The 18445-nt window shown below is 40.9% G+C and overlaps 1 protein-coding gene across 1 annotated transcript in view; it reads left to right on the top strand.

The window, feature by feature from the left end:
• vwdel (von Willebrand factor D and EGF domains-like) overlaps window positions 1–18445 on the top strand; it is a 105753-nt gene that overhangs the window by 74054 nt on the left and 13254 nt on the right. The window contains 7 exon segments of the mRNA XM_042346975.1: window positions 5003–5117; window positions 7357–7607; window positions 8685–8904; window positions 10418–10561; window positions 12491–12709; window positions 14886–15044; window positions 17644–18195. Of these exon segments, the coding sequence (XP_042202909.1) occupies window positions 5003–5117; window positions 7357–7607; window positions 8685–8904; window positions 10418–10561; window positions 12491–12709; window positions 14886–15044; window positions 17644–18195 (1660 nt within the window).

Below are 18445 nucleotides of genomic sequence, written 5' to 3' on the forward strand. Positions count from 1 at the left end.
CCAACCTCACTGATGTCTTAATCTACCCTCACATTATGAATCAATCAGTTAATCAATCAGTCAGACAGACCTACCTTGGTTGCAAGATACTCTTTACCACACAGGGGAAATGTCAATACTGATGACTCTCAATAATTTACAACTGCTCACGTTGGTCACCACCTGGTGGAAGGATGTGGCAGCTACAGATTTGCAATGTTGCATCAATCATATCATTACCAAAAAGATTATGTTTTGTTTAATTTAACATTTAATTATGTAACAAAATTGAACTCTTTAAAACTCAAACCATTATTGTTGCAAACGTTTATTCTTGATGTTATCCATTCTGGGCTTTATTTGCCAATTCACAGTAAATTCCTATGAAGTGCTGGGAGATGCCTCGTGATTTCAAATGCAAATTAAATCAAATTCAAATGGAGAGAGAGAAAGTGTATATTCCATTCCAGACACAGGCATTTCCATATGTAGGTGGCATATCTGGAATTCTCAGTCTAGTTTGGTGATGGATTTCTGCATGTGTCAGACACCCGGCTGACCCAAAAAAAAATTCAAATACAAGGATTATGATATTGTAATGTTTTCATAAGAATGATTCCAGTCTTTTTCCTTGCAGTCCCATTTCACAATGGGATTAACTGCAAAGTTGGCTATAATAACTATAGGAGCGATAGACCTCTTAGTCTCTGACATTCCTATTTTTTATTCAAAAGAGAGAAAAATCTGTTTAATCAATGTTCTAATACAATATGAAAGAAATACAGGAGCTGTGAGTAATGTTAATCTAGGAGCTTTAACAAAAGGTTTTTGCCATTGGAGAAGTAATTGAATATCGTCGTTTATAGTTAATTCATTTTTATTAAAAAAAAGAGAAGTCTCCAAGCACAGCTGTGGAATGGCTGGCTGAGGAATTGAGAAATGCTGATGTTCAGATCAGATTTCTGACATTTTACTTAATCTTAGTCTGTAAAACCATTTTGTCTTAAAATTTAAGATTGCACAGAATTGGGGAAATTTTTAAATTCAGTCTTAATTTGGAAGTTGGTTTTGCACAGTTCTTCAAAAGATTTAAAATTTTGCACAATCAAAGGCAAATGGTCTTCTGGCTTAAGGCTTGATGGAAGTTCTCTTACAACAACAACTACAATAACTTGCATGTCTAGACTAAGACTCGGTGGAAGTTTGAGTCACAGACCCCTATAAAGATTTAGCACTGGAACTTTAATGGTACAGGAGGACCATAAGGCAACAAGAAAAAAAGTCATCAAGTGTGAAACCGTTTGATAGGCAGTATCAAAGTTGTCAGTGCATTATAATAATAATCATATAATAATAATCCTTGCATTTCATATAGCGCTTTTTATGTCTTCTAGATAACTCAGAGCGCTTCACAGAATAGACTGTAAAGTGAATTGACTGTATATTTGTGGGCAAAACGCAGCAGCCAATTGTCTACAGCAGTGTCCCACAAACAGTCGTGGATTGAAAATGACCAATTTATTATTGTTTTGTTTTGGAGGGATTATTATCAGGTGTGTGGAGTAAGGAAACTTGCCCACGGTTTTGCCCTGCATGGAATTGAACCCAGGTGTCTCGCTTGATTCAGCTTGACTAGGAGAGGGATAGCTTGGACAGCCAGAATATGGTGAACTTTGGTATAGTAGAATGCATATTATATATATATATATATAAGACTGTGTGTGTGTCTATATGTGGCCAATTCTAGACTTGTAATACGTGCAATATATATTACTCCATTTTTCTAGTCTTTTTTTTATTGAGTGTAGTAGGACAAATAGCTTCCCTAGCTTTTACTTGCTGTGTTATTATAGAACATAGAAACAGGAGTAGGCCATTCAGCCCCTCGAGACTGTTTCACCATTCTATAAGATCATGGCTGATCTGTACCTCAACTCTAATTACCCACCCTTGCCCCGTATCCATTAATACCCTGACCTAACAAATATTTATCCACCTCAGTCTTGAAAATATGAATGGATCCAGCATCCACAGCTCTTTGGGGGAGGCAGTTCCAGAATTCCACTATTCTTTGCGTGAAGAACTGCCTCCAAATTTCACTCCTTAAATGGCCTAGCTCTAATTTTAAAATATTGACCCCTTGTTCTGGATTCTCCCACCAGAGAATATTGAGATCAGAGATCTTTTTCTGTGATTTTTTTTTGTGAAAATTAAAAGTTAAAGGCCACCACATCTCCAAAGGCCCAGAATACTCATCAATGTCTGCCACAAACCTTTCTATTTCTGCAAGGTCAACCACATAACCATTCTATCGTTATATCTGATAGGATATAGCAGAAGTCCATAGCAACCAGCTCGAGGAGTAGAATCAATGTGTTATACACATACAATAGGTGTATCAATAGTATGCCCTTACAATTGTTCATGCTACAAACATAAAACATAAAGCAGCACATTTAATTCCTACCTTAATATTAGTAAAGATGTGAGAGTTCCCCCACTTTGGTGTTGCTATCCATTTTTATGTGTGTTATACAGGAAATCACACTTCTGTAAATAGAATTTGGTGGTGTAGATTGAATAAAAAGCTGAGTTTATCCAGTAAACCTGCACTGATCATTCATTCAAACCATGTATTGCCCTCCCAATTCACTTGCCATTGAACCGGTTTATGAATAATAACAGGATTTATTTTTAATCGAGAATTGTGAAGCCAGAACTTTGAAGGAAATGAGCCTGCAGGCAATGGCAGAATCTGTATGAAATGGACATATAAATTACATTTTGGCTGTTAAAGCAGATGCCAAAAATGTACTGTAGTTAATAGAGCAATGAAACCAAACCTCAGAAGAATCTTCTCAGAGGAATTTGGTTTTGGAATAAAGCTATTCAAGTTGTTTAGCCTAATTCAAAAGCCAATGTGCAGTGTGATTTATTTTTGTGCAAAGAATAGGTAATTTTGATTTTGATGACAGGAACAGATTGCCATTTGCTATAATGGTATGGGATTTCATAGATCACTACAGACAAGGTCAGAATTAGTGATTTATTTCATTCACAATTTGGCTAATTTAGGCCAGCACTTCCAGGTCATGATTATACTCTGCCTTGACATTAGTGGTGGGAATTCAGGTGATAGTAAGTTTGGTGTCCTCTTGCCAACAACTAGAGACAGCAATGCAACTTACATCATCAGCATTATTCAAGGATCGGGGACGGGGAATAGTGCAAAATTTGCTGCTGCATTCACCTACAAAATACACAGTCACTGCACTTTGCAGTAAATCCTACAAAGCACTTTGAGCTGTTTTTCCGACATGAGAGACCTGATATCAAATGCAAAGAATATTACAAGTAGTTGTATGGGAAAGGGGAGTGGAGGTCTTGCCTTTCCCGCAAATTCTCTTTTATTAAATAAAAGGAATCTTTGATTTTAGACCATACATTATTGTCTAATGTTGAGCAAATAGTTATAATGAGTATTGTAGGCTATTCTGTTCATTGTGCTCCATGTAAAGTTGTAAAATGAACATTTAAATGTTCTTCACAGCAAATCGATGCAAATCAATGTACGTTACTTAATATTTAAGAAGTTTAAAGTAATCATATTGATACTGTGCCACAGATCTGATCATTAGAAGTGTGTCCCTTGCGTTTTTGTGTTTATACATTCTTACACGTGTTCATCTAGGCTCGACTACGCCAACTCTCTGCTTGTCGGTCTTCCCAACTCTTCCCACCACAAGCTGCAGATTATTCAGAACTCTGCAGCTTATGTCCACTCCCCCACCAGATCCTGACCCTATCACCCCCACCCTCATCTGGCTCCCCATCTCCCAGAGGATAGGGTTCAAAATCCTTGTCATCGCCTTCAAAGCCTGCCACATTCTTGCTCTTTCCTACCTCCACTCCCTCCACTCAGCTCAGCCTGCTCCACGTCCCCCGACCGGCCCACCCCACCATCAGCGGCCGGGCTTCAGCTTCTCTGCCCCCACCCTTTGGAACTTCAACCCACAGTCCCTTTGCCTCGCTCCCTCACTTGCCCACTTTAAGGAGCGTCTTAAGACCCTCCTCTCGACTGTGCCTTTGGCCACCTCCACTCCAATTCCCCCACTCCTCTGCACCCCCCTCTCTCTCCTCACAACAGTGCCCGTTGCCTTCGCTCCACTGGGTCTGGCCTCCTCCTTGTCCCCCGAATCCTTCAGCCACTATGCCCCGAGGCCCTGGAACTCCCTTCCTAGTCCACTCTCCTATTTTCAGGTCTTGGCTGAAGGCCTTTCTTTTCCACCGCACCTTCCTTCCCCTCTTCCTGGCTCGGCCCAGGGATCCACTACTGTGAAGTGCTCTGAGATACACACACTCTGGTGTGGAGGGTGCTATATAATTCCAAGTTGTTGTTGTTATTGTTGTTCCCAACATGAAAGGCACTATACAAATGTAATTTGTTGTTATTGTGCATAACAGACCAAAAATCCACTTGAGACGACATGCATGTCTATAATTTGCCTAGAAACAATTGTTTTGTCTTGAATTTGTGGATGCAATGTTATATATTATATTTTACTGTGGCTGTGGTTGATATGTTCTCAATTATCACAAGGAATGATTTATGAAAAGCAACAAAATCTTGCAGTTCTTTTACCACCAGGGTGCACTTACCTGTCCCATCAACGTGTCTCCATCCTGAATCCTAATGCTGCCAATATTTTGATTTTGATCCACCAAATACAGATCTAATCTACCGTCAAAAGAGTGGATGAAACTGAATTTAGGTCTATGGCCTTAAATGCTGCTGTTAGACATCAAAGTAGAGTTAAGTTAGTGAAGGAATTCCCTGCAGATAGTTATTCTCCTACAAAGTACACTTTACACTGAAGTGCTTTGAGATAGTCTCCTGAAGTGAAAGGTGCTATATTAAACGCAAGGATAATTATTTTCTTAATAGTATTTTCAGGGTAAGATTTCATACAATATATACATGTGTGTTAGTATTTTCACATCCTTCCTTTGTCTTTTTTCACAGGAGAATACATGCAGTATTGATGGGCTCTGTTATGGTGCAGGGGACCTAAATCCAACCAGCCCTTGTCTTTTGTGCAGACCTGACACTTCCAAATTTGAGTGGTCCATTAATGAAAGTAAGATAGTTCACATTCTCTCATCTTACTATTATTATGTTACTGGTTTTGAGTTAGATGCTTTCCAGATGTTTGCATTAGGGGCAGTGCTGCAGTGGATAAAGTTGCTGCATATTGACTGGGAGCTCATTGGCTTAAATCCTGGTATTACTGAGTTTGCTGCTCTCAGCCAGCACTGTATGGGAAGCTTGAATTGGCCTCAGCCTTCTTGAGGTTAGAGAGGAGGAAACCAACCAAGGTTCCAGCTCCTGGTGCCTTAACAGTCCCCTTTACTGTTTATTCCACATGTGCCAGTTGGGTGGGGAGAGGTCAGGCTCGGCTATGATATCCCCTACATTAAGTAGCTGCCACCACTCATTGCTATGTCTCACACATGAACAACGGTCACTTGGACGGGGTAATGCCCCGTTCCCCCCCACCCATGTCGGGTCAATGTCGTGTCCCTACCAGCATTTGCCCCTCACTCCTGCCCATGCAAAGCTCAATGTCGTTCCCTACCAGTGTTGCCAGCAGCTCCTCAGTTACTGGAAAACCAGCAGCGAGTCCCCAGGCAACTGAACCGCGGCTATTGGAGGGAGGCTGGTGTAGGCCTGGAGCAGCTGTGGCAAGGTGTCCATTATGCCGACCACATGCCCCAACACCCAGGAGGTTAAGTTGATGGGAAGGAAATTTCACTGGGTTTTCAGAACGTGTGAGCCACAAGTAAATGAGTCACGATGGCAGGGGCCCACTCGCTACCTCAGGGCCCCATGTAACTGTATGGGTTACTTGTGCATAACAGCCCCAGTGTGCAACCAGCGCCAAGGGCATTACACCCAGCAAAAGAAGGCCAGAGCAGGAACAGAATCCCAGTGGAGAGAAAATTAGAAAAAAATAATTGAATGCCCTGCATTTTAAAACAAAATTGCCTGAATTTTGCAAAGCAGAACATCATTGAAAACCAGTCGCTCGATGTGAACCTGTAACTCCAATGTCACTTTTTAAACTGTACAACATTATCATAACTTTGACTTCATTCATTCATGTGAGGTGCTGCTATCTTTTCTTATATAAAAATCCACCTGAATCACCAGGGAATAGAATGACATTCTGTAGAAGGTTAACTTGTTTTGCATTTCAGAAAACTTAATTTCCCCCCCAAACTGAACGACATTTTATAGTCCAGAAAGAAAAGCTTTGCACTAAAGCATAACCTCAATTAGTTACTAGAGTTAAGAGGACCACGGGAGACTAATTGAAATTTCATAGCTTATTTGAAACTATAATTAAATACAGTGAAAAAATATAGCTTATTGCTATAGTCATCTTTAGTGCTCCAACTAATTAAATCCATGGTAAAGAGCTAATGCGTAACACTGTTGTATGGATTTGAACTTTGACCATTTTTCAATAAATGGAGCAAAGACTCGGTTTTCAACCTTCATTCTGCTCACTTCCCAGTCCCAGCTTCCCGGAGCTGAGAATAATCAGAAAACTAGATAATTTAATTGTGAATCATCATATTTCCACTGTAACTGTACTTCGTATAAAGAGCATTAAATATTAGGGTAAAGATTGTGTGATGTGATCACTGTCACTCGTCTGGGCTTGAACCCACCACTGGAAATGCTAACTGTGGAGTTACTGAATGCTGATTCCCAAGATACCGTCTTAATGCAGCGAAGCATTCTGACAATCAAATGCTGCATACGTTAGCCCTGGCAGGACAGCCAGTGGTGGCTTCAAACTCAACCATTGTGCCAAAATTATTGGGGTGGAATCACACCTACACCAGTTGATAATTACCAATTGGGCTTTGACCCTGAAATTCACCAGTGATAATTATCACATCACACCTAGTAATGTTCACCCTTTGCTCTCTTGCTGACTTTCAATGGAAAAGCCTGGATTGTCAAGGTTTAAAGGTACTGTACTCAAGCTCAAGCCTTGTCTGACATTCGCTCTCCCAGGGCAGAAGAGGGAGGCAGGGAAGGACAAAAGGGATTCATCTTTGCTGAGGCATCTTTGCTGCACCACAAGGAGGAGGAAGAAAGGCCAAGTGGGTCAGGGTTATGGGTCAATTCCTGCAATGTTCAGGTGATGCCTCCTGTAAAGTCAATCAAGGAATAAACATAACAGTTTGATTATTCCAGATTCTTAAAATATGAGAACTTATGGGGATGGAGTCAGGTATGGGAGAAATACAATATTTGTCTGTTTTGCAGATGAAGCAATATTTATTTTATTCCTTTTATTTCAGACAACCAGCCCCCAGTCTTTCAAGCTTCACAAGACAGACTGCGAACGTTTTCTGGTGAAAATTTTGTGTACCAATTCCTAGCGTCTGATCCTGAAGGTTCTGCAGTTGTTTTTAACATTGATTCTGGGCCTCAGGACGCCATGCTGTCTCCTGCCGGGCTGCTGATATGGAAAGTGGATTTGCAGGAATCCCAGCAGTTCACGTTTTCCATCACAGATGATTGTAATGCAGAGACCAAAGTAACAGTGGAGGTAAGGTCTGCTATGACTATACATTTGTGGTCCTGTAATAAAAATGAGGAAAAAAATACAATAAAATTTATACTTAGACAGCACCTTTCACATCAGGAGGTTGTCCCAAGATACTTGACAATTCTGGCTGTGTACCAAAGCTGAGGAGATGAGGAGGGGAAAGGTGACTAAAAGCATGGTCAGTGAGATACGTTTTGAGATTTGCCTTGAAAGAGAGGAAGGAGCAACTTGGAAAGACCTGGGATTGGAGTTCCAGAGAGCAGGAACCAGTGGCTAAAAACCCACCTGCCAATGGTGGGGTGGATAGAGAGGGGACTTAGAGTAGGCTAGTCTTGGTCAAGCAAAGGGAACGGGTGAAGGAAAAATATTTTTAGTTCTCTATTTGTTCGGTGAAAATATTTATCCCACTTGATCCCTCAGCTATTTCAAGCTTGTTGCACATTCCCCACCCTCTCAGCCCATCCCCCATCATTTTAAAGAGCTCTTAACACATTATTCTACATAAAGGGCACTATATAAGTGCAAGTTGTGTTATGAGCATCAGATTGAAAAATGTCAGGTTTAGGATATTTTTCATATTTTCTAACTTTATACCTCAAAATACTCCTCCTGCCATTAAACTTGTCATACTGTCCAAGCAAGAAACTGAGAGGAATACTGCGGCCTTTTATGCATTAAATAACATCAATGATAAACCCCCCTGCCCCCAAATTTCACCACAATAATAATCCTTGCATTTGGATAACAATGGTTGGATCCAAAGCCGACAAAGATTAGAAGGATACCAGCTCAAGCTCTGATTTGTTTTGTTGGTTACAATAGGCAACCCAATGCATTGCACTGCTGGCTTCTGACTCAACTATTGTGATAGAGGAGAGGAAACATGCAATCACAAACGAATTGTTAATCGAGACATTAACTGGTCACATTTTTGCTAATTAACACATCACAAGTCACAATTTTCATCCAAGTGATTTAAGGACTTACAGGACATCACAAGACTGTTAACTATCCAGCTTTAAGCAATCTACTTTAGGCACTGTGGGGAACACATTGTCGCTTTTGTTTTCTGGACAGGTCTTTGTGAAGCCGTGCAATTGCTTGAATGGAGGGTCATGTGTTATAAACATACACTTTCCTCCTGGCAGTGGGGAGTACCTCTGCGTGTGCCCTCTTGGTTTTGAAGGAAAGTATTGTGAAGTGAACATTGATGACTGCCAATCCAAACCTTGTGGGTTTGGTCTCTGTCTGGACGGAATCAATGGTTATTCATGTCAGTGCCCAGCGGGCCTTACAGGTAAATGTTTTCTTTTTATCTAATCGATCAGCCATAGAAAGCATTTTTTAAAAATGAGATTTCCGTAGGATCATTATTTCTATTTGCCCCCTCTTTGCCCATCTTCAGATCGCACCTGAAGACTTTCCTCTTCGACCGTGCCTACAGTCACATCCCTTTCTCCCCGGCTCAGCATCAAACTACGCCATTCTTATGTGCTCTGAGACACTGCCCCATGTGAAGAGTGTTATATAAATACAAGTTGTTGTTGTTGAAATGCTAAGAAAATGGTGTAAATCGAGACCAAGGTGGAATTTCTGCTCAACAGGCTATAATAGTTACCCTATCATACAATACAAAGTTACATTTGTATAGTGCCTTTCACGTCGGGAGGACCTGCCAAGGTGCTGGACAGTCAGGAATTTGGACCCGAGCTGGGGGTTGGGATCGGGGAGGGTGCAGGGCAGCAAGGGTAGGAGGGTGGCTGAACGCTCGGTCAAGGATGAGGGTTTTGAGACGCACCTTGAAGGACACAAGGGAGAGAACAATGTGTAGGAATGTGGGATGGAGCTTCAAAGGGTGGGGCCAGAAAGGCTAAAGGGCTGCCAGTGGAGCCGAGCGAGGGTGGGAGTGATGGGGTCACGGAGCCTGGTGAGCTGCAGAGTTTTGGATGATTGCAGCTAGTGGACGGAATTGTTGGAAAGGTTGACAGGCAGGGGAGTTGGCATAGTTGAGCCTAGATGTGATCAATGCGTGGATGAGGGTTTCGGCAGCCTGACAGGTGAGGCAGTGGCCGAGCCGGGACATGTTGCAGAGGTGGGGGAAGGCAGAGCGGGTCAAGGCACGGATGTGGGGTAGAAAGGACAGTTGAGGGTCAAACAAGATGCCAAGGTTGCAGAGTGGCTCAGTGAGGTGAAGTTTGCATCCATGGATGGTGATGCTGTCAGTCTGAGGTGAGGAGGTGCCGACGGGAGCCAATCAGGAGGGCATTCAGCTGGAGAAAGTTAGCTCTCATCCAGGACTTGATGTCTGACAGACATTCTGTCAGGACAGCAGTGGTCCTGGAGTCAAGGGTGGAGGCAGAGAGGTAGGGTGTCACCCACATGTGGAAGTTGACCCCATGTCTGCAGATGATGTCACCAAGAGGAAGCATATAGATATTGAAGAGGAGGGGAGCAAGGACAGAGCCCTGAGGATCACCGCACAAGACGGTGTAGGGGCTAGAGGTGAAGCCATTTGAGCAGGTGAAGTGAGGATGGTGTGAGAGGTGGGATCTGAACCACTCAAGGACAAAACCATGAATGTTGAGGTGACAGAAGAGGCGGTGGAGGAGGATAGAGTGCTCAATGGAACTTATCCCCATCCACTTTAGAGCTGCTACCTGTTCTGAAGGTGTAACATTGATATATTGAGAAAAACCACAACCTCTGTAATACATTGGTGCCATAATTAATCCATCCACTGCATTTACTTGAAGTGTTAGGGACTCTTTATCACTGTGAAACATTAAGTGTGGGTTATCGATTCTTTACAGGTACTGACTGTCACCAGGATGTGGACGAGTGTGAAATTGGTGCTTGTTTCCCAGGAGTCACTTGCTACAATACATTTGGCACCTACAGGTGTGGTGTATGCCCCCCAGGATTGCAAGGAGATGGCAATGTTTGTGAAGCAAAAGGTAATATACTGTTTTAAATTTGCGCTGCCTTTCACATTAACCATCATGCACTGATCTCTAAATATTTTCTGTTACACAACTACAGCAGTTATGACTCATAGAATCAAATAAAGCAGAAGGCGAATTGACCCCTTGTGTTTGCACTGACCCTTCGAGAGAGCAACTCATTCAATCCCATTTACTTGCCTTTTCCCCGTAGCCACGCCAATCACTCCTCCGTAGACCAAACCGGAAACATAACCAGAAGGATATTGTAGCATTAGAGATGTTACCAGGGCTGTGGTTTGTTACCAGGGCTGAGTGGATACAGCTATCAAGAAAAATTGGATAGTTTGGAGTTTTTCTATCTGGCGATTGAGAGGGGATGTGGTAGAATCGTTTAAAATTATACAGTGGATATTAATAGGTTGTTTCCATTTCTTGGTGAGCCTAAGCAACCATTAATAGAAGACGGCCAATTGAAGATCTGTAATTAGTAAATGAGGATTTTGAGAATATAGAACTGACTGCTCAAAGCTGTGGCTGATGTAAAAAGCATCAACAACAAGATTTCATTTATAGAGCGCCTATCACATCGGGAGGACGTCCCAAGGCGCTGGACAGTTGGGTCAGGACAGATTTAAGAGGAAATGATGCATACGTAAGGAGGAAGGGAATAGAGGAGTTTAAGTGGGAGTGTTAGGAGACTCATGTGAAGTATAAACACCCATTCATTTGGACCAAATGGCGTATTTCCGTGCTATAACATTCTATGTAATTTCAGATAAACCCAGACTTCAATGATACCATATCAGTATCTAAATCTTCAGTTATTAGTGCTGAAGATTTTTTCAAATAGTAATCATTTATAGATTAATTGTAAAACTCCAGAATTCCAGAAAAAAACTTTATAAATCACTTTTGAAATTAATTATTGCAAATACTTTATTTCCTGTTAGATAATTTTATTGACTTGAATAGCATGAAGGAAAAACAAAGTCTTGTTTACATCTATTTAACTTAGTTTTATTGAAGTCTGTAAAATAATCACTCTGCTGCCTTTTCGTAGTGTTGCATATACATGAAAGAGTATGTTTAATGCAATCACAACCTTTTTAAAAGTTACAAAATCCAACTCAGGAGAGGGTATAGTTACTTTATACAGGATAGTTACTTTATGCAGAGCTTGGTAAATGTGTGGAATGGTCAACCCAGGGAGGTGGTGGAGACAGACTGTGTCAATGCATTCAATAATAATAATCCTTGCAGGTGATGAAGTGCCTATTACTTTGAAAACAACTTAAAGTACTTCATATAGTTTCCTTAAAGTGCAGTAACTGTTTTTAGGTGAATTCAAAAGGGAATTTGATGCCTACAGGTGAGTCCTTTATAGCCCCCTTCACTGTAACACTAACTCTGAACCCATTCTAACTAGAAGTGCGGTCCACATGGCTTCCAGCACTGACTAATTGGCTTCCAGCACTAAAGTGACTGACTTCCAAGTCATAAGACCACTGATGTCATGTTCTGCACTTTGAGCACATGCACACTAAAGCCTGGAAACATTGCTGAAGTAACTTCCTGCGTGCTGCCCAGGAAATGCTGCTCAGATCAAGTGATGTCAGCAGCACACCAGACCTAATATTAGGGGCAATCTGAAATGTGTCCATTTTTTAGTGCTTACCTTTAATTATAAGGCTGAGCTATTGAGCCAAGCCCACCTTGCTATAACAAGTTGCCACAATATTTGGTGGAGAAATTAAATGAGCGATGTGAGAGATATTTAAGTGAGGCTTATTTTCTGTAGGATTTTTAAGTCCAAAACATTCTTATGCTCCTGTAAAAAGACAGTAAAGTGTGCCACTCGTTGGCTGTGTCAGTAAAGCTCATAGTTCATGCACTATCTATTACAATAACTCTAATGACCATTGATCTTGGTCTTGCATTTAGCTGAAGGTAAGACTACAGCAGTAGGTCTGCCAACCAGGGTGATTCCTGAGGTCTTCAATGAGGATTATAATTCTCAGAATGAAGAGCAGGAGGAAGATGCATACAAGACAGAAGAGGAAGATGGTGAAGATTATATTAGTGAAGTGAATGACATTACGGAATCAGTGAAGCTGACAAATGAAGATAGATGGGGTTTGTTCATCCCCAGCTCTAGCTCTTGTAAGTAATAATCAGGATTCTGTTTATTTATGGAAAGAAATGTCAGGATGTGAACATCACCTGTGATAATTATCAAGGAGTATACAATTTGTGCTAAATTTTATCAAGCAACTTATGACTGGTTTGGGCCAGACTCTCTCTCCCCTTCCCCCCACCCCGCAGACCCAACACAAAGGACACAGTCCCGATTGAACACTTTATATCAGCTTTTTAACAATCCAAAAAAGGAAACAGACTGAATTGAGTCCATTTGTCAAACTTCTGCAGCTACAATCTGCCTCTAGAATATCAGTTTTGAACAGGGAAGAAGGAGGGAGCGTCAAGGATAGAGGTGGGGTTTGAGTTGCGAGGCCACACTAAACAGTGGATGAGTGACTGCAGTCTAACATGAGTTGAGAAATGGCAACAAGTTAGCGATGTTTCATCATATTTGTGGCATTTCCTGACATTTCCTTACTCCACATGCCTGATAATAATCCCTCAAAAAAAACAATAATAAATTGGTCATTTCAATCCACGACTGTTTGTGGGACACTGGCTGCGCAACTGGCTGCCGCATTTCACCTACAAATATACAGTCAATTCACTTTACGGTCTATTCTGTGAAGCGCTTTGAGACATCTAGAAGACGTGAAAAGCGCTATATCAAATGCAAGGATTATTATTATTATTACACATTAGGAAATGCCACAAACTTGTTCAATATCTTTCTATTTTCGCGCACACATAGGAATACAACCCTTTGCACGTTGCCACATAATGTTGCTGCTTGAGGGTGTTAACCTGTGGCACACGTGTTACCTGTGGAGTCCTGTAGCTCAGTGGTTAGAGCACTCGCTTTGCAAGCGAGAGACCTGAGTTCAATTCCAGGCAGAGGGCGAAACCTTGGGCAAGTTTCCTAACTCCACACACCTAATAATAATCCCTCCAAAACCAAACAATAATAAATTGATCATTTTCAATCCATGACTGTTTGTGGGACATTGCTGTGTGCAATTAGCTGCCGCGTTCGCCCACAAATATACAGTCAATTCACTTTACAGTATATTCTGTGAAGTGCTTTGGGACGTCTAGAAGATGTGAAAAGAGCTATATCAAATGCAAGGATTATTATTATTTTTAAATATGTTTAGATTGATTTGCGATTTGGAATCTTCCTTTCAGGTGTAAAAGGGTGGAAAAATAGAAATTCACAATGAGAAACTGCAGACCATCCAAAATTCTGCTCCCCCGCACCAGTTTCCACAAGCCTATTACTATCACAGAGTACCTACATCTCTCCTCCTCCGACCTCTATTTTAAAGCCCACTTTAAAACCTACCATTTTGATCAACTTTCAGTCACCTAACTGCTCCCCGGCTCGGGCTCCCAGTTAGCTTTGAGACATCCTCCCGATGTGAAAGGCCCTATATTAACATTTTTTGTTATAATTATCACAGCTCACACTGCATTTTTCACTCTAGAGTCTGCAATTTTCACGGTTGCAATCACCTAAATATTAACTGTTAATTATCATTGAATTGAAATACCCTGTTCTTGTACTCATTTAATAATTAAAAGCAGTATATCTAATGACCTGCGGGCTGTAAGCTCTCTCTGTAGTGTTATTCTCCATGGCTTTTGCACAGAGAATAGATAGTACAAGAAGTTGTAAAATTGAATGCATTACAAAAAGCAATTAATTACCAATCTTGCATAACTATGACAGAGAGCCACATGGGAATGTCACTACAGTCAATTAACACTAGTTATAATAATTGAATAGCCCTACTAGTTACAGATCATCCCAAACTCTGAAGCATTTCCTTTCCTGTGCAAGGTTCTGCAAGGCCATCACCCCCATTCTCATGAACCTACACTTCATTACGCAGCGGATTGACTTAATAATATAATAATCCTTGCATTTGGCCATGAATTTGGTAGACCAACGGTTAGCAAAGGAGCTTACTAATGGCAATTCTACAAGATCAATATTTACAGTCCTGAATTTGAAATTAGTAAGCTTCATTTATTTAAAAAAAATTTACTTTGGTTTGCCAATAGTAATTGCTCCCATATTGAAGTTTCAGTCGATATCGTGCAGCCTTGTGCAACTCTCATCCTCTTCATTTCAGATATTTGTCCTCAGGGCTTTTAATGGTTAAGCTAATTGTAATGTTCTTGTTTCTCTCCTCAGTTCACACTCCTTCCTTCAGAATCGGTTGTGCCAGCAAGCCTTGTTTTGCTGGAGTGCAGTGTTTTGAACCCAAACTGCCAGAGGTGGATTTTATGTGTGGCCGATGTCCCCAAGGATTTTCTGGAAATGGGCACACATGTACCAGAGTTATTCTGTCTGGTAAGATTATTTCCGAAAGAGATAACGTGACTAATGGCATAAGTATCAGCTATTTATTAATACTCATTTAGTCAGAATGATTTCCTGTTATTTCTTATTGCTACTAATAATGATGTGATAGTCTGGCTTAGCTGATATCACTCTCACTCAGTCAAACACATGTGGGTTCAAGGCCCACATCAGGATTTTGAGTTCCCAGTCCAAGCTGACATTCCAATACAGTGTTAGGTGTGCTGCATTGTTGTAAGTGCCTTACTTCAGATGAGACATTAAACCGAGGTGATATCTGCCTGTTCAGGTGAATTTTAAAGATGCCATGGCACTCCTCAAAGAGAGGAGTGAGTTTCTCCCGGCATCCTGGCCAATAATCCACTAAATAAAATCGGGCATTCACTGTGTGGCTGTTTATGGAACACTACTATTGACTGCTGTATTTGCCTACAATATACAGTCACTATAATTTGCAGTAAAGTGTTTCCTGTTATGCACTTCGAGACATCCTTCTGATGTGAAAGATGCCATATCAAAAGTAAGGATTATTATTTATTATTTTTACTAGTTGCTGAGTCATTAATTTTTCTTCTGCCAATATTTTGTCCTCACATCCTCACCTGGAGGCACTTTACTGTTCTTTCTACAGGGGTTGAGATTCTTTTGGTGATGAGCATCCTTACCTTGCCCCAGTAAACATCATTTATATGGGAAAAGTCACAAAAAGCATCAGCAGGCTATTCAACATCATAGCTTAGCTCAATTCTGTTCTCAACTGATGAGCTTCCATTAATAAATGTTGGCCCTATCAGTGCTGCCCACATCTCAAGATGAGTAATAAAAAGAGCACATGCTTAGCAAAGGTTACCAAATACAGCTCAGAGCAGGAACAGGAGAAAAAGGCAACTCTGGTACAGGCTATACAACCCCTGAGAAAATGTTGCTGCTGTGTGTCAAATCCCTCCAGTGTTTTTAGGATAATCTCGCTTCTCACAAGGTTAGTTGAGAAGGCTCTTCAGCCCATCCAATCATATCCCTCCAGAACACACACTCTATCGCCCTCCTATTACAGCATCAACTTGCTTTTGAATGAGTCCAGGGTCCAACCACACTTCCTGGCAACCTGTTCCAGTTGTTTACAACCCTCTGAGTAAAGAAAAACTTCCTTGTATCAATAATAATATTATCATATCTGTCCTGAAGTTGTCCCTTATTACTCTTAATCTATGTCCTCTTGTTCTAGTGTCTTGTATCCTGAAGTATTGTTCTGGGTTTACTTTTTAAATCCCATTTACAATTTTATACACCTCTATGAGATCCATATGAGTAATTTTCGGTCAGGGTTGAAGAGCTTGTCTAATCGTTGCTTGTAGCTCATTCCTCCATCAATGGGGATCATCTTTGTTGCTCTCCTCTGCATAGCCTCCTTATTTCGCAGTGACCAGAACTGTATTTAATATTCAAGGTGCAATCTAACCAGAGCACTGTAAAGCTTGAGGAACTCAACTGATTTAGTAATATAACCCAGCATCCTGCTTGCCTTCTTTATCGCTGCCCCAAACTGTTTTGACATAGTCTCAAATCTCTCAGCTTTTCCCTTGATAAGTTCTCTCCCATCCATGGAGCACATATGTTTGCTCTTCTGGTCACAATATGATGTCCGCCGGATTGAATGTAGAATGGTACAAGATCATTTTGCTGAACTTTAGCCTTGCTAAGTGCTCAAAGGTGTTAGAATATAATAATACATTGGTCTCAAACCTCAGATGCAGTCGTGCACATGCTCTTCAGCTAATGGCCAGAGGAGGGCAGCTTCAGACAGTAAAGTGATTTTTTTCATGAAAACCACTTTCTACCCAAAACAGCTATTCTGGGTAATTTCATGACATTATTTGGCACCTAAATTCTCCAAGGAGTAGATGAGCAGATGCCTCCATCTAGGGTGAGAGTGTGCGCTCCGTATTAAACAAATAATACATATACATAACTCCCAGCAGTCTAGTTCAGTTAGCCAGTCGACTGCTGGCTAGTCCATCACAGGTTTTTGCACAAAATATTGAGAGGAAGTCCTGCTAACTGGTAGTCAAAAGCAATGATCCAAGAGCTTCAAATCAAATCCAAACAATCAAATGTTCCATCTGGCTTTACAGATAATAATATTCCTAGCATTTGATAGGGCACCTTTAACATTAGGAAGACATAATCTCAGAGCATTACAGATTTACTATAACATGTAGTGACTGTATTTTGAAGGCAAAAACAGCAATCAATTTGCATATAGCAATGTCTCACAAATAGCCATGAAGTCAATGACTAATTTTATCTGAAACATTGTTGGCCAAGACATCAGGAGAAACTCTGTTCCTTTCTCTTTTCAAATCATGCCATAGGATCTTTAATGTTCACCTGGATAGGCAAACAGGGATGCTGGCAGGGAGAGCAGTGTCAAAGCATTCATATCCAGCATATCTGTGTACATTCCCATCCACACATGGTGAATTTGCACATTTAAAGTATATGTTGAGACTCCCATTATTTATCAGAATGTTTTGTTTACCTGAAATGTTCAAGTTCAAATTAACCCCTGATGTTTTGTGATATTCTGTAGGTGGTCCACAACCTGAGGTAGACAGACCAAAGGGAAGAGTCAGCACTGCAGCTACTGTAGCATCCATGACAAAAGCAATCCAGAAACCACACCTTCCTCAATGGACCTCAGTACACCAGCCAAACAACAACAGATCCATAGGCCAACAACCTATCCTGCATATCAGGCCACTTGTACCAGGGAGGACTCGAACTGAACAGAACAGAGTTGTTACATCCCCAGAAAATCAAAAGGATGCAAGAGTGAGTAACACAGATGGAATAGCAAGAGATAACGGAGCAAGTTTTAGCAACACCAGGGAAAGAGGCTTTCCGAAAAAACATGATCCATCAATGACACATAGGAAACCCTCAGCAAATTCACATTCTTCCACTATCCCAGAACCTTCATGGAGCTCTGACACAGAAGATGAATTGACACATGAACCAAAGATAGTTACCTGTGCTGACTCACCTTGTTTCTCAGGAGTTTTTTGTGAGCCAACTGAACACGGAGGCTTCAAGTGTGGACGATGTCCTTTTGGCTATTTTGGTGATGGAGTCACATGCAAAGGTATTATTGCTACCGCTGACAGAACAAACTTAACAATCTACTGCTTACATATTTGGTGAAAATCTAAGAGAGGAAACCACACTCAGCAGAGATTAATTATGTAACGAAACAGTTTTTTTATTAAAAAGAAAGTCTGCTTTGATGTCAAATGCATTTATTATCATGTACTATTTATTATTATTTGTGACCACAGTTACTGATGCTGTAAATTTGTTTAACTTAATCTTTCCTTAGGATTTGAGTGGGTAAA

The sequence above is a fragment of the Callorhinchus milii genome, unplaced genomic scaffold (genome assembly GCF_018977255.1).
Source record: "Callorhinchus milii isolate IMCB2004 unplaced genomic scaffold, IMCB_Cmil_1.0 Scaffold2, whole genome shotgun sequence".
Classification (NCBI taxonomy): Eukaryota; Metazoa; Chordata; class Chondrichthyes; order Chimaeriformes; family Callorhinchidae; genus Callorhinchus; species Callorhinchus milii.